The sequence below is a fragment of the Erythrolamprus reginae genome, chromosome 3 (genome assembly GCF_031021105.1).
Source record: "Erythrolamprus reginae isolate rEryReg1 chromosome 3, rEryReg1.hap1, whole genome shotgun sequence".
NCBI classification, from domain to species: domain Eukaryota; kingdom Metazoa; phylum Chordata; class Lepidosauria; order Squamata; family Dipsadidae; genus Erythrolamprus; species Erythrolamprus reginae.
Genome location: NC_091952.1, coordinates 254,940,408 through 254,958,203, shown reverse-complemented (window position 1 = coordinate 254,958,203; position 17,796 = coordinate 254,940,408). Strand labels below are relative to the sequence as shown.

At 41.7% G+C, this 17,796-nt stretch overlaps 1 protein-coding gene across 1 annotated transcript in view; it reads right to left on the bottom strand.

Moving 5' to 3' along the window:
- ADGRB1 (adhesion G protein-coupled receptor B1) overlaps nucleotides 1-17,796 on the bottom strand; it is a 285,191-nt gene that overhangs the window by 201,574 nt on the left and 65,821 nt on the right. The window contains exons 3-5 of the mRNA XM_070748372.1: nucleotides 16,810-16,917; nucleotides 14,789-14,953; nucleotides 5,750-5,912 (exon numbers count right to left, since the gene is read on the bottom strand). Coding sequence (XP_070604473.1) covers nucleotides 5,750-5,912; nucleotides 14,789-14,953; nucleotides 16,810-16,917 — 436 coding nt within the window. The remainder of the gene's footprint in view (nucleotides 1-5,749; nucleotides 5,913-14,788; nucleotides 14,954-16,809; nucleotides 16,918-17,796) is intronic.

Here is a 17,796-nt window from a genome sequence, read left to right as displayed (position 1 = left end):
GCATGATTTTATAAACTTGGATCAAGTCAATCACACAAGCTCAGGAATTCTGGGAGTTGAAGTCCACATGTCATAGAAGAGCCAACTTTGCCTACACCTGGTATTCTGCCGGGCTCTCTGGTAGGAGCCTCCCGAAAATTCAAGGGCATAAATTGCAGACACACACACGTTTGAAAATTCAAAACAATGTTCTTTATCACAAAATTCAAAATAAACTAAGCACTCTTTTTGTATTGCAAAGAGCACTCGTCCCAAAACACCCGGATAGTCTGTACAATTTCTCTTAAGCAGTCATTAAGTACTTAGCTAGCAGCTGTGAAGAAACTTCACACCCCTTCTTCTTCCAACAAAATGAGACACATACACATGTTGCTCTGCTTTGGTTTCAAAGGCATGAAAAATCAACAAACAAAGTCCAGAAAACAGCAACACACGATTCCTGAAGAACTGCGATCAGATACTCTTTCACAAAGGCCAAACCCACACACTGCCATTTATAGCAGCAGCCCTAATTACAGCAGCCCCACCCAACCACAGGTGGCCTCATTTTCTCTTGTAATAATCCTTCAGTTGTTGTCTCCTATGCATCACTCTACGCATGTGTCATTAATTCTTGTTCAGAATCCAGGGATGATACAGATGATTGATCTCCTCCTGGGCTGTCTGCCAAACTCTCCTCCTCCCTGTCACTCATGCTTCCTTGGTCAGAGGAGGCTTCATCGGCAGATTCCATCGGGAGCAAAACAGGCCTGCAGCATGTGGATGTCTCCCCCACATCCACCTGCACATTCCTTGGGGCAGGAGCTGGGCCAGAGCTAACCACAACACCTGGTATAAGGTCTCCTGCCTGAGGAGGGGGTTGAACTAGTAGATCTCCAAGGTCCCTTCCAGCTCTATTATATTCTGACATTCTAATTTAATGAGACAACAAATAACCTTTGAGTGAATTCCTTGAGCAGTTTTCCTACCAAAGCAAGAGAAGGAAACATATTTATGGAATCCTTGAGGGCTTTTTTTATTTTAATATCAGCTGCCTCATTTTTGATAAGTCATTTTTCTCTTTCGACAGTCCAGCCCTGCTCCCTTCTATAATCTGTAAATAACTTATTGATGGCTTGGCTTGCCAAATATCCCCACTGCCAACAGGAATTGGGGATGGTAAAGCAAAATATGAATTATTTCAAAAAAAATAATTTAAGGAGTTAAGCCCACAGCCTTATGTGCGCTCTTAGAAGCTTTCAAGTTTCTCAAAACTTCTCAATTTTTTTTGCACAATAGCATTAGCTCAAAATACACCACATACACAAAGACACACACATACCCAGCCTGAAACCCCAACCATAATTTATCATCTAACTGGTGACACCTCCTTTTTGCAATGTGCAATTTAGCAATGAAATATGAGTAATTTTTTTTATGGGAGTCGTATATATAATGTGGCTTGACGTGAGGGACTTGGTATAATTATCTCAGTGCTTGTTATTGCTAAATCAGGGAGGCCAAAGATTACGAACACACACGACAAATAGATGAAGTTGGAAGGATCTGTGAATCGGACGATTGTAGACCGTTTAGATGTCCTCAAGGTTCACAAACTATCTTGGGCCAATCTACACATCTCTGGATCACCCAACTCTAGGTAAGCAAAGTTTATCTCCATGGCAAGACCCATCAGAAGACCCATCTGAAGACTCTCACTTGATGCAACTCATCATCTGACCCATGATAAGGCCCTCACTTGACACACCTACACCTGATGCATCACAAGACCCATCACAAAATCCTGACCTCATGTGATCCTCATCTTACTTATCTCAAGAACCATCACAAGAGTCTCGCCAGACATGATTTCCCCATTGTAAGATCCTCAACAGATGTTGTCCACACTTAAGCTATCACAAGACCCATGCAAGAACCTCACGATGCAACCCACACCTCAACCATCACAAGAACCTCACTTGACACACACATACCTGACCCATATGAGCCATCACAAGATACTCATTTGATGCAACTCACCTGACCTATCACAAGGCCCATCACAAGACCCTCACCTGATATGACCCACCCATGACCCATCATTAAACACATCACAGGACCCCTCATTTTATGCAACTCACACCTGATCCATCACAACAACCTCACTTGATGCAACACACACCTGACCCATCACTAGGTCCCTCAAAAGACCCTCACTTGACGTCACTTCTGGACCTTGTGCTTGAGATGGGGAAAAAATGGAACTTCAATTTCGGGTTTTACCAATCGGATATACAGTATTTGTTTTTATTAAAATGGCTACTTCATACTATTATGTAAAAGTGAATAGTTGAGGTTTAAGGTTATCTCATTCTACTGCCCCAAAGGGAGTTAGAAATCAATGCCTCCCCCCCCCAATTTTCTTTCCCTTCCTTTTCCCTTCCCTATTTTCCCTATTTCCTTTTATATTTTCTTTATATGCTATATGATAAACGAATATGCACTAAGACAAATTCCTTGTGTATCCAATCACACTTGACCAATAAAGAATTCCTATTCTATTCTATTCTATTCTATTCATATTTGGGGGGGAAATGTGATTTTACTATTGGGGGGGCACTTTTGCAAATGCATTTTGCAAAACTATATAAAACTATATCTCTATATAAAACTCTATATCTATATCTCTATATAAAATTCTATATCTCTTCTTCTGTTCTTTCATTGATATATTTTATTCCTATATCTTCTCTTCTTTCTTAGATATATTTTACTATGAGTAATAGTAATAATATAATAATGATAGTATAATTATAATATAATTATAATAGTATAAGTGCACCAGTGCCTACTGTCTCCTGTCTATAATCTCTCCCATATTTCATATATCTTCTTTCCGGTCCCTATATATTTTTCTGCTATTCTCTCAGTTCTATTTTACTCCTTTATTTTATCCTCTATTCTCCCTTTAATACATTCTACCTGATTATATCCTCTATAAACCTCATGGGGTATTATTGGGTATGGGACAAAACAAACAAACAAACAAACAAACAAACAAACAAACAAACAAACAAACAAACAAACAAACTCTACTCTACTCTACTCCAATTCCATTCTCCTTTCCTTTCCTTTCCCCCCTTATTTCTTTTCTTTTCTATTCAATACAAACTGGCTGGTTTATTTTTATTTTTTAAGTGTATTTTTAGGGAATACTCTGGACACTGTACCCCAACAACAACCCAGCTTGTTCCAGTAAAAGCCGCATTATCCATAAGGTAGATGGGTGAATGGATGGAGGAGATATATATTTTCCTCCATTCCTCGCTGTGTTCTGACCTTTCTCGGAGCTCAAACCATCTCCGTTAAATGCCTGGCATTTCTCTCTTTAATTAACATCCGTGTGTGTGTGTGTGTGTGTGTGTGTGTGATAAAACTCTAAAAGCCGAGCCCAGTTGTTTGCCAAGATTTTCACTCCAAAGATCCAGTAGTTTAATTAGCGGCGACTCACTGCGCCAAATCAAACCGCCGCCAGCCAGCCAGAATTTCAGCAGAGTTCCTGCTGCAATTAAGCAATATTTTTGCAACCTTCCCATCCCCAAAAAATCCACTCCGTCTCTCTCTCTCTCTCTTGTCCAGCTGCAAATAAACACCGCATTGTTCCTGCATCAGAGAATCGTCATTGTTTGGGGGTAATTAAATGAGACCTACCCAATTCCAGCAACCGTTCTTTATATGTTTTAGCCTCCAGTCCCCTAATCATTTTTGTTGCTCTTCTCTTAGTTCTTTTCAGAGTCTCAGCACCTTTTTTTTTTTAATACTATGGTGACCAAAACTGGATGCAGTGTGGCCTCACCAAGATATTATAAAATAGAATAGAATTCTTTATTGGCCAAGTGTGATTGGACACACAAGGAATTTGTCTTTGGTGCAGATGCTCCCAGTGTACATAAAAGAAAAAAGATACACTTGTCAAGAATGGTATTAAAATGGTATTAATATTTCACATGATCTTGATTTTATCCCTCTGTTTATGCAGCCTAAGTTTGTGTTGGTAATTTTGGCTGCCGCACACATGGCTGGTTCGTATTTAACTGATGGTCCCTTAGATCCCTCTCATCATTCATCATTGACAACCTTCAGTCATTATTATTATTATTATTATTATTATTATTATTATTATTATTATTATTATTATTATTTATTGGATTTGTATGCCGCCCCTCTCCGTAGACTCTGTAGTCTTGAAAGTCTATGGTATTGTGCTCTGGAAAGAGTTCCTAAAACCCTGTATGCAAACCTGGAGTATCCTCTCCAGAGCACAAGGCTTGAGTAGGTTAGAAATTAATACCACTTTATAAGGCCTTGGTAAGGCCACACTTGGAATACTACATCTAGTTTTGGTCGCCAAGATGTAAAAAGGATGTGGAGATTCTAGAAAGAGTGCAGAGAAGAGCAACAAAGATGATTAGGGGACTGGAAGCTAAACGTATGAAGAACATTAGCAGGAATGAGTATGTCTAGTTTAATGGAAAGAAGGACCAGGGAAGATGATAGCAGTCCTCCAATATTTCAGGGGTTACCACAAAGAAGTGGGAGTCAAGCTTTTTTCCAAAGCACCTGAGGGTAGAATAAGAAGCAATGAGTAGAAACTAATCAAAGAAAGAAGAATAACTAAGGAGGAATTTCCTGACAGTTAGAACAATTAACCAGTGGAACAGTTTGCCTCTAGAAGTTTTGAACGTCCAACACTGGAAGTTTTTAAGAGGATTTGGGATACCATGTCTGAAGTGGTGTAGGGTTTGCAACTTAAGCAAGGGGTTGGACTAGAAGATCTCCAAGGACCCTTCAAACTCTGTTATTCTATTCTATTCTATTCTATTCTATTCCATTCCATTCCATTCCATTCCATTCCATTCCATTCTATATTCTATATTCTACATTCTACATTCTCTTCTCTTCTCTTCTCTATTCTACTCTACTCTACCCTACTCTACCCTACTCTACTCCATCCCATCCCATCCCATTCCATTCTATTCTATGACTGCATTCTTGGGCAGTATAACTCCCTTTCATTTCCCATCATCCTTTCTCCAATCTCCAGACATGAAAAACCCACATATTAAAAAAAAAAATCCCACAAAAATACAACACTGGATCCAGTGGGATCTGGAGATCAAGAAAATTGTGGATCATTTTCAGTGTCCGATTCACACCACTCTCTATCAGTGAAATATCACAGTTCCCCATGACTCACCGATGGGGGATAATTTTTTTTTGTTTTGGTAAAAGTTTTGTTTTTAATTTTTTTCCTCCACATTTAAATCATACATAACATCACATAAACCTTCAATACAAATCAAAAAGCATATATTGTCTCAGAATAGAATAGAATATTGAAATTGAATGTAATATTGGAATTGAATAGAATATTGGAATGGAGAATAAAATGGAACAGAATGGAACGGAATGGAATGGAATTCTTTATTGGTCAAGTGTCATTGGACACACAAGGAATTTTCCTTTGGTGCAGATGCTCTCAGCGTACATAAAAGAAAAAGATACATTTGTCAAGAATCATAAGGTAAAAAACACTTAATGATTGTCACAGGGGTCAAATAAGCAATGAAGAAACAATAAATATTAATAAAAATCTTAAGGATACAAGCAACAAGTATTAAAATACAATAACCTAAATTGCATTCCAATTTTACTTTTTATTATTCAGGTTTTTTCCCCACTAGGAGGAAGTTTCTTTAGCAAATTACCTGGGCATAGGGCGATATTGCAGAACTTGGTCTGTTTCTCGGGGCCTTCGCAGGGGCTTCCTCCGAACTGGGGGGGTTTGCATATCCGGGTTCGGTCTCTATATCCCCGTCCGCACGTTGATGAGCAGAGACTCCACGGCGACCATTCATCCCACGTGCCATGGACTGTAATGAAAGAGAAGAGTTCAGCTCAACTCTACACCAGTTCACTGTTGAATGTGTTATTTGTGAATTCTTTCTGTCTTGGATCTTCATCAGTGATGGGCTCCTACAGGTACGGTCAGGTACGCAGAACCAGTAGAAAAAGATTTGATTTTTTTAAAAAAAAATCCCTTCTGGGCTCTGGGTATGTTTTTCCAAATGCAGTAAATGACATTGAATGTGTATAATTTTAGAAGAGCTGTGCTTATAGTTATACATACATTTTATATAGTAGATAATGTATATTTTTGTGTGCCTGTGTGTAATGTGTATGTACACATATTGCATATATACATAGAATTTAATAGTATATTTTGGATGTTCAGTCATAGTAAATAGTGATTGACCCAAAATCATCTGGATGGTTTTCATGCCCAGGGTGAACTAGAACTCACCATCTCCTAGGGATTGACCCAAAGTCACCTAGTTGGCTTTCATGCCCTAGGTGGGAGTAGAACTCACCAACTGCTAATGATTGACTCAAAGTCACTCAGGCAGCTTTCCCGTCTAAGGCAAGACTAGAACTCCCAGTCTCCTAGTGCCTAGCCTAGCACCTAAAACAAAACCAGCTTTCTTTTTTCTAGCCTCTTTGTTCTGCATTCCACCTTCCCCACTTGTTCTCCACAAGTTAAACAGCTGGAGACCCCTTTTTTTAGACCATCCTAGATCAACAATACCTCCCGATTGCCACCACAGTCTCCAAAGAAAGTGAGGGGGAAAAAGGGCTTTATTTTCCACTTATAAGCTCCTCGTAAATTGCAGCTTCTTTTTAGCACCAATCAATTTGCTCTTCTCTGACTGCAGGATAAGCAAACCTTGCACACTTGTAGTCCAAGACCTTTATATAATTCATATTCAGCGAACATCTTAACCGTAATTTCTGCCTTCATTTGCAAACCTAAGGACTCCCCACCAGTACTTTTCAAATTCAAATAAAACTAACACATTTTACCCCTAATCTTGGCATCGATTTGCAATTCTAAGAACTCCACTAAAGCCCCTTTAAAAAAAAAAAATTCTCTAAAGCTCGCATTTTCCTTCCAAATCACATTTAAATATGTATTTCGAGGAGCTCCTGAAATTTGTATTAAAACATCATTAGCGTTAGCCCCACTTATTTTTATTTAATATGTGCAAGAGTTCGCCTTGCATAGAACCTAAGAAAAGGCACGACAATTTTTATTTTTAAAGCAAAGCATCCATTATAAAATATGTCAAGCCAGACATGCAGATATAATAAGAAGACAATTTTCAACTGCATGTTTGAAGGAATTCAGACTTCTTCCTTTTTCAGTTCGCCGTTTGAAATTTGGTTTCAGATAAGAGGATTTTATTCTCCAAAGCACCAGGAGGCAGGATAAGAAACAATAGGCAGAAACTAATCAAAGAGAGAAGCAACTTGGAATTAACAATGAGGACAATGAACCAGTGGAACAGCTTGACACCAGACGTTGTGGGTACTTCCTCATTAGACACATAGAAACATAGAAGACTGACGGCAGAAAAAGACCTCCTGGTCCATCTAGTCTGCCCTTATACAATTTCCTGTATTTTATCTTAGGAAGGATCTATGTTTACCCCAGGCATGTTTAAATTCAGTGACTGTGGATTTAGCAACCACAGCTGCTGGAAGTTTGTTCCAAGCATCTACTACTCTATCAGTAAAATAATATTTTCTCAGTAAAATAATATTTTCTCAGTAAAATAATATTTTCTCAGTAAAATAATATTTTCTCAGTAAAATAATATTTTCTCAGCTTTTTAGAAGAGTTTAGTCCCATGATGGTGAACCTATGGCAGACTTGGGGCGGCTAACAACAATGATAAAAACAGCATGTAACAATCCAATTAATAAAACAACTAAAAACCCTTATTATAAAACCAAACATACACACAAACATACCATGCATAACTTGTAATGGCCTAGGGGAAGGAATATCCTAACTCCCCCATGCCTGGCAGCATAAGTGAGTCTTGAGTAGTTTACGAAAGACAGGGAGAGTGGGGGCAGTTCTAATCTCCGGGGTGAGTTGGTTCCAGAGGGCCGGGGCCGCCACAGAGAAGGCTCTTCCCCTGGGACCCGCCAAACGACCTTGTTTAGTCGATGGGACCCGGAAAAGGCCAACTCTGTGGGACCTTATTGGTCTCTGGGATTCGTGCGGTAGCAGGCAGTTCCGGAGGTAATCTGGTCCAATGCCATGTAGCATGCAGAGCCATATCTGAGGGCACAAGAGGTGTTGCCTTATGTCAGCCCTAGCATGTATCTGCACACTGGCAAGCTAATTTTGGGCTTTCCAGAATAGGGGGAGGCAGTTTTCGTCCTCCCCAGGCTCCAGAAAAGCCTCTGGAGCCTGTGGATGGCAAAAAATGTACCCAACAGGCCTACCAGATATTTGGAGGTTTCGATGAAGTCTGCATTCATGCACCGGGGCAGCACAGGTGGGAGGAGATTGCATTATGGGTGTGGACATGCAAGCAATATTGCACGCATGCAATAGTGCGCGGACTGCATTGGTTGCCGATCGGTTTCCGGACACAATTCAAAGTGTTGGTGATGACCTACAAAGCCCAACATGTCATTGAACCAGAATACTTATGGGATCGCCTTCTGCTGCACAAATCCCAGCATCCGATTAGGTCCCATAGAGTTCGCCTTCTCCAGGTCCCGTCGACCAGACAATGTTGTCTGGCAGGGCCTAGGTTGATGTGACCTGGAGAAGGCCGACTCTGTGGGACCTGATCGGCCGCTGGGATTTGTGCGGCAGAAGGCGGTCCCGTAAGTAATCTGGGATCCATTGCATTGGCTGTGTCAATCGCTTGCCTCTGCAAGCGGTTAGTAAATTCATTACAATTCAGTTCTGTAATTCGTTGCATTCTCAATCCCCCATGCTGTGACATTCAAAATTAGGACGCAGTAGATCAGCTGATCTGGTAGTTCTTATGTCGGAGAATATTAGCGGCTCAAGGATGAACTGTGATGTCCTGGATGCTCTCGGAACTTGGTGGGTTTCTTGAAGATGTTTCATGACCTAACTATGGAATATCATCAGTGCTTGAGGGGAGTGGCGTTTGTGTCTGGTTCTTTTATATAAGTGGTTTGCTCTGTCACATCAAGAACATTCCCATCCATACTAACAGGGCAAACCACTAGTACAGTAATGGCAATTGCGAACCTTTTTACCCTCGGCTGCTGAAAGAGTGTGGGCACACATTATTGCTCATGTGTGAGTGCCCACACCCATAATTCAATGCCCGGGGAGGGCAAAAATAGCTTCCTCCGCTTCCCCCAGAGGCCCTGGGGAAATGGCCTGTTCTCAACTTCTCATGGGCCCAGTAGGCTCGTGTTTCACACTCCCCAGGATCCAAAGGCTTCCCTGGAGCCAGGGGAGGGTAACAATGCCCTCCCCCATCCCCTGGAGGCTCTCTGGAAGCCAAAAACTCCCTCCCAGAGCCCCCACAAGAGCCAAAAATCAGCTGGCTGGCACATACATGCACATTGGAGCTGAGCTGGGACAACAGCTCATGTGCCAGCAGATATGACTCTGCATGCCACCTGTGGTACCCATGCCATAGGTTCGCCATCCCTGCACTAGTATATAAATGGTTTGTTACAAAAAAATTGTATAGAAACCAAAACCAAAAGCACACCGATTTAGCTGGATTCATAAACCTCTTTATAAACATAGTAACGGATGAATTTACAATACCATAAGCAGAGTTCTTCTTCAAGCAGTTACAGATAGCAGAGAACAGTTAGTTTCATTTCAGCAGAGTTCAGAGTGGAAAAGTGCAGAGTGAGCTACACCCAGCCTTAAGATTTTGATTCTCTACAGGCTCAGAAGTAGTTAGCACCTATGGGCTGACTGAGTTGCTATGCCTATTCGTTGACTAAGCATGTTATCATTGGCTCTCCCAGTTCAACCCCTCTCCTCTTCCTCCTCCTCCTCTTCCTCCATTCTAGCACTGATGAGGTTACCTAGTTGGATCATGAAACATCTACAGGAAAACCCGCCAAGCTCAGAGATCACCAGGGACCACACAGCCTTCCTCCTCCTCTTCTTCTTCTTCTTCCTCCTCCTCCTCTTCCTCCTCCTTTCCACAAAACCCACTGCCTTCAAGCACTGACAGTCTTGCCTAGTTGGGTCTTGAAACATTGACAGAAAAACCACTAAACTTAGAGAGCACCAGGGACCACATAGCCTTCCTCCTCTTCCTCTTTCTCCTCCTCCTCTTCACAAACCCCACTGCCTTCCAGCACTGACAACACTATCTATTTGGCTCATGAATAGTGATGGGCGAACCCAACGGTGTTGGGGTTCGGCAGGTTCGGACGAACTTTACACAAAATTTGGTCGAACCCGAACCGAACCCGAACCCAAACGGGGAATCCCAGCAAGAGATTCCGGGGCCGGAGCTTTGATGTCACGTATACTGGCAGGTTGCTAAGGATGCCAAGGTGATCACTTCCTGGATTCCATGGAACCCAGGTAGTGATCACCTTGGCATCCTTAGCAACCTGCCGGTGACGTCAAAGCTCCGAACGCTGAATACGACCCCGAACTTTGCCCGAAGTTTCAAAAAATTTCGGGTTCATGTTCAGCATACCAAACGCCACAAAATTCAGTACGGACCTGAATTGTGCGAGTTCGGTTCGCCCATCACTAGTCATGAAACATCTACAGGAAAACCACTAAACTTAGAAAGGGACCACATAGCCTTCCTCCTCCTCCTCCTCCTCCTCCTCCTCCTCCTCCTCCACCACCACCTTTCCACAAACCCCACTGCCTTCCAGCACTGACACCGTTCCCTAGTTAAGTCATGAAAAGTCTCCAAGAAAACATCCAAGCGTAAAGACCACCGTCCAAATTTCCACAAGATGTATAATCCTGGAGATGAGAATCAGTTTGGGTATTTTAATGAGAACACAAAACAAATCATCTCTCTAACATCCCACTGCAACCATCTTACCGCCTTGCCCTTTTCAAGAGCACATATTGGATTATTTTTACAAGTGAAAACATATGCTTGTGGGTGAAATCTCTCAGGCAGGCAGGAACCATGAGGTGATATATATATATTTTCCATGGTGACTTGGAACCGAATCTAAGTTCCTTTCAGAAATAACACAAGTTCGGGGAAACTATCCAATCAAAGAGAACATCTGTAGCCAAGAGTTTCATTGTGAACTTCTTAGGGTTTTTTCTACCATTTATCTGTAGATTTGAAGATTACCCAACTTGATAACATCATCAGTGCAACTATCTTCATTAGGCAACCTTAGCAAGAATGGTTGTGGGAACTTGGAAGATCTAGTCCAGGGATGGCGAAAGAGCATGCATGCACCCTGTTGGAAACTTCAGATCGTGCAGAATGCAGCTGCGAGAGCAATCCTGGGCTTTCCCAGATATGCCCATGTCACACCAACACTCCGCAGTCTGCACTGGTTGCCGATCAGTTTCCGGTCACAATTCAAAGTGTTGTTTATGACCTATAAAGCCCTTCATGGCACCAGACCAGAATTCCTTCGGGACCGCCTTCTGCTGCACGAATCCCAGCGGCCGACTAAGTCCCACAGAGTTGGCCTTCTCTGGGTCCCGTCGACTAAACATATCATCTGGCAGGACCCAGGGGAAGAGCCTTCTGCGTGGCAGCCCCGCCCCTCTGGAATCAACTCCCCCCGGAGATTAGGACTTGCCTTTTGCAAACTCCTAAAAACCCACCTTTGCCACCAGGCATGGGGAAATTGATATATACCCCTCGGCTGTTCCGTTTTATGTATGATTTGTTTGGGTTGTATGAGTGTTTTTAAATCAAGGTTTTTTTTAACTGTTTTGCTGTTTTAGAAACATAGAAACATAGAAGTCTGACGGCAGAAAAAGACCTCATGGTCCATCTAGTCTGCCCTTATACTATTTTCTGTATTTTATCTTAGGATGGATATATGTTTATCCCAGGCATGTTTAAATTCAGTTACTGTGGATTTACCAACCACGTCTGCTGGAAGTTTGTTCCAAGGATCTACTACTCTTTCAATGAAATAATATTTTCTCATGTTGCTTTTGATCTTTCCCCCAACTAACTTCAGATTGTGTCCCCTTGTTCTTGTGTTCACTTTCCTATTAAAAACACTTCCCTCCTGGACCTTATTTAATTAACCCTTTAACATATTTAAATGTTTCAATCATGTCCCCCCTTTTCCTTCTGTCCTCCAGACTATACAGATGGAGTTCATGAAGTCTTTCCTGATACGTTTTATGCTTAAGACCTTCCACCATTCTTGTAGCCCATCTTTGGACCCGTTCAATTTTGTCAATATCTTTGTCAATATTTAATCATTGGATTTGTATTTTGTATTCTTGTTGTGAGCCACTCCGAGTCTTCGGAGAGGGGCTGCATACAAATCTAATAAATAATAATAATTGTCCATGGCCACGTGCCCACACCCATAATTCAATGCCTGGGGAGGGCAGAAAAAGCTTTCCCCGCTCTTCCAGAGGTCCTCTGGAGGCCGGAAATGGCCTGCTTCCCAACTTCTGGTGGGCCCAGTAGGCTTGTGTTTTGCCCTGCCCAGGCTCCAAAGGCTTCCTTGAAGCTGGGAAAAAGTAAAAATGTCCTCCCCCATCCCCCAAAGTCTCTCTGGAAGCCAGAAACGCCCTCCCAGAGGCTCTCTGTTAGGCAAAAAATCAGCTGGCTGGCACACACATGTATGTTGGAGTTGAATTACAGCAACGGCTCGCATGCCAGCAAATATGGCTCCATGAGCCACCTATGGTCCCCATGCCAAAGGTTCGCCATCACTGGTCTAGCCTAATGAAGAGAAGGATGAGGAGTGACATGATAGCAGTCTTGCAATAGATGAGGGGCAGACACAGAGAGGAAAAGGTTCAAGCCAAAAGTGGGTTCCTCCCAGTTTGGACCAGTTTGCCCAAACTGGTAACAACCCGCTGGAAATGATGGAATTGGATTGGATGTTGCTGGTCCGTAGAGGCCGCCATCTTATCCAATAAAAAAGGGCAGCCTAGAAATTTGAATGACTGAATGACAGAATGAAAGAATGAAAGAATGAAAGAATGAAAGAATGAAAGAATGAAAGAATGAAAGAATGAAAGAATGAAAGAATGAAAGAATGAAAGAATGAAAGAATGAAAGAATGAAAGAATGAAAGAATGAAAGAATGAAGGAATGAAGGAATGAAGGAATGAAGGAATGAAAGAATGAAAGAATGAAGGAATGAAAGAATGAAAGAATGAATTTTTTAAAAAATGTTAAATTATTTGTTATGGGAATTTTGGGGGTGGTGGGGGTGGTTCTTCTGTGCATGCTCAGGAACTGAATTCCTGGCACTATGCATATGTCACCAATAGTGATGGGCGAACCCAACAGTGTTCGGGTTTGGCAAGTTCGGACGAACTTTACGCAAAATTCGGCCAAACCCGAACCCGAACCCGAACGGGGAATCCCACCAAGAGATTCCGGGGGGGTGGAGCTTTGACATCACGTATACCGGCATGTTGCTAAGGATGCCAAGGTGATCACTTCCTGGATTCCATGGAATCCAAGAAGTGATCATCTTAGCATCCTTAGCAACCTGCCGGTGACGTCAAGGCTCCGCCCCTAGAATCTCTTTGTGGGAGGGATTCCCCAGCTCCTTCAAAGGGTGGTCCTTTCACGTAAAAATAAACATGTTTTAAGGTCTTCTAGTTGAGCAAGGAGTTGGCCTCCAAGGTCCCTTGCAACTCTGTTATTCTCTATTCTGCAACTAGCTAGATAACAGTTGCACTAGTGATAATGATAATGATAACAACAACAAACACAACAACGTTGGAAGGGAACTCGGAGGTCTTCTAGTCCAACCCCCTGCTTAGGCAGGAAACCCTACACTACTACAGACAGAAGGTTATTCAACATCTTCTTAAAAACTTTCAGTATCGGACTATTCACAACTTCTGGAGGCATGCAGTTCCACTGGTTAATTGTTTTAACTGCCAGGAAATTTCTCCTTAGTTCTAAATGGCTCCTCTCCTTGTTTAGTTTCCACCCATTGCTTCTTGTTCTACCCTCAAGTGCTTTGGAGAATAGGTTGACTCCCTCTTCTTTGTGGCAACCCCTGAGATATTGCAAGACTGCTATCATGTCTCCCCTGGTCTTTCTTTTCATTAAACTAGACAGACTCAGTTCCTGCAACTGTTCTTCATATGTTTTAGCCTCCAGTCCCCTAATCATCTTTATTGCTCTTCTCTGCACTTTTTCTAGAGTCTCAATATCCTTTTTGCATCCTGGCTACCAAAACTGAATGCAGGATTTCAAGTGTGGTCTTACCAAGGCCTTATAAGGTGGTATTAACACTTCCCATGTTCTTGTTTCTATCCCTCTGTTAATGCAGCCTAGAACTGTGTTGGCCTTTTTGGCAGCTGCTGCACACTACTGGCTCATATTTAAATGGTTGTGCACTAGGACTTCAAGTTCCCTCTCACAGTTACTACTGTTGAGCAAGGTACCACATATTCTGGATCTGTGCATATTTTGTTTTTCTTGCCTAAATGTAAAACCTTACTTTTTCCACTACTTAATTTCATTTTGTTAGATAGAGCCCCTTGTTCAAGTTGGTCAAGATCCTTCTGTATTTTGTGCTTGTCTTCTGAAGTGTTGGCTATTCCTGCCAGTTTGCTGTCATATGCAAATTTGATAAGTTCCCCATCTATCCCCTTGTCCAAATCCTTGATGAAGATGTTGAAGAGTTGATGTTACCTAGTTGGGTAATGAAAGACCTTCATGCAAGAAAGAAGTGTTTGGAAGAGAGAAGGGGGAATGAGGGGGTTGGGGTGTGTGGAGGTCATCACCTGGACAGACAGCAGAATTGTTGCATTGCCGTTGTTCGCGGAGGGGCCCACTGCATTGGGTGCTGTACGAATACGACACACAGAACCGAGTCCTACTTTGCCAGCCCTCCCCACAGGTGGATGAACACACGCTCCAGGGCGACCACTCCTCCGCCGCTGGGTCACCTGTCGAGGTGCAGAAAACAGGAGGCTTCCTTATTTTGAGATTGACCACCCACCGGTTTGCAATTTTTTTTTTTTTAATGTTAGAGAGTGTTAGAGACGGGGATGGATTCTCAAAATTGGGCTCTCTCTTGGGTAGTCAATGTTTCTTTGTTGACATAAGAACATAAAAACACAAGAAGAGCCCTGCTGAATCGGGCCAAAGCCCACCGAGTCCAGCATTCTGTGTCCCACAGTGGCCCAACAATTGTCCATGGAGATCTTGAGCAGGAAGAGAAGGCAAGACCCTCCCTTTCCCTTGACTCCCAACAAATGGGACCCAAGGGAACCCTGCCTGCCTCAACCAACATAGAGGCGGCACATGGACATCCGTTTCAATAACCACCAATACACTTGGCATCCATGAATCTGTCTAATCCTGCCTTGAAGCTATCCAGACCGACAGCTGTCATGACCTCTTCTGGAAGTGAATTCCATAAACCAAGGACCCTCTGGGTGGAGAAATATTTCCCTTTATTTGTCCTCACCTTCCTACCTGTGAGCTTTAGGGAGGGCCCCCTTGTCCTAGTATTGTATAATATCAAGGCTGAAGAGACCAAGGCATTGCAACCTGGTTTCATAAGGGAGGGGCTCCATTTCCTTGATCAAAATAGGACAATGGGAACAGGGAGATTTCCTTCTCCGATTTTGTATAATTCCTTAGGCAATTATACAAACTATTCTGCTCAAAAAAAAAAAAATCTAAAAGGAACACTCAAAGAACACATCCTAGATCTGAATGAATGAAATTAATGATTGAATACTTTGTTCTTTACAAAGTTGAATGTGCACAGCAGCAGGTGAAATTGATTGTCAATCAGCGTTGCTTCCTAAGTGGACAGTTTGATTTCACAGAAGTTTGAGTTACTTGGAGTTATATTGTGTTGTTTAAGTGTTCCCTTTATTTTTTTGAGCAGTGTATATAAACAATGCAGGTAACAAATGGGGATGTATTAATCAAGAATACTTAGAAACGTACAAACATAGAAGATTGACGGGCAGAAAAAGACCTCCATAATGAAACGTCTACAGAAAAACAACCAAGGTCAGGAAGCACCAAGAACCTCCCACCCAAATTGTTGACTTAATTGATCCAAGTCTTGAGCAAATCTCCCCAATTGGGCGGATTTTATAACCAATTTAAGGATGTCAGTCTAAGACAGTCCAATAATGCCTGTCAGGATTTTTTTTTAAAGAAAATGTATAACGTTTATGAAGAAAAATAGGGGAGGGGATACATAAAGCAAAAGGACTACGTGGATATTGGTACAAATGTATATGAATTTAGAGTATACAGTGATAAAACAAAATACACGCTTACATATATAGAAGACAATAAGGCTAAAGAGAGAGAGAGAAAGAGAGAAAAGAGGGAAGGAAAGAGAAGTGGAAAAAATAAAAAATAAAAAAGGAGGCAGAAAGAAGAGATAAATTCATACCTATAAATTTATCAGATGTCGTAAATAGTGTCAATCTATCTGTTGACCCGATTTACAGCTTTTAAGATCTTTACTATCAATATAGACACAAGTTTTAAGTTTCTAAACTTGAGTTAAGTATTATTGTTTTGAACTTGTTCATCCTTTTATCAACGATTCATAATGTTGTTTTATAAGTTTGTGAGTTAGTTGTTCGGGTGAAGGGTACAAGGATCGCGATGGAGTTGTTTTTAATCTTCCCTTTTTTGGTTTCTTCTGCCCTAATGGAAATCGAATCAGCGAATTTGAAAATCCACGTAAGGATCTGTTTTCTGCACCTGCCCCCACTTCCCGGTTCTGGGTCTCGTGCATTTATTTCGGTCTAACGTCGGGACTACGTACCCATCTGAGGTGCAGGGTACCCATATTGCTGGAAGTCCTCTGCGTCATCTTTTTTCCGGTTATCCGTAGACCGTAAAGACTGACTCCGGGAATTGTAGCGTATATTAGCTAGAAGGGAAAAAGAGAGAAAAGGAAGGGATGGGGGCAGAGAAGGATCTAGATGAGCACGCTTGCAAAATCTTCTCCTCCAAAAGTTTGCTTGGGGGCAGAACAACGTGGAAAAAAATCATATTACTAGAAGACAAGCCCTCTTTATCTCCCCCCTCTTTTTTTCCTGGTGAGACTCATTTTAATCTCTATTATTGACAGTACAGTACCTGTTTTCTTTCTTTTTATAATTTTGATTATACACGTAGAACACCCTCGTATGCAAAACAAACAAACATGTAACGGTACAATTTCCCCATCGCCCCGAGTCTGCGGAGAGGGGCGGCATACAAATCTAATTAATAGTAATAGTAATAGTAATAGTAATAGTAATAGTAATAATAATAATAATAATAATAATAATAATAATAATAATAATAATAATAATAATAATATGCAATAAGCTTACTTTGGTTTGTGCCAACATATAATCTATCCCTATATGTATATATTTACATTTTATCAATGACTTTTTCTTTCTTTGTTTTTTTATTTCTTCCTTTACATTGTTACGTACAATAATCTTTTTTTTTTACATTTGCAATATATCTATGGAGAGGGGCGGCATACATATGCTGCAATGTCCTGCCTGTCAGCTTCAACCACAACAACACAAGAGCACACAACAGATTTAAACTTAATATTAACCGCCCCAAAATTGACTGTAAAAAATATGACTTCAGTAACCGAGTTGTCGAAGCGTGGAACTCATTACTGGACTCCATAGTGTCATCCCCAAACCCCCAACACTTTACCCTTAGATTATCTACGGTTGACCTCTCCAGATTCCTAAGAGGTCAGTAAGGGGCGAGTACAAGTGCACTAGAGTGCCTTCCGTCC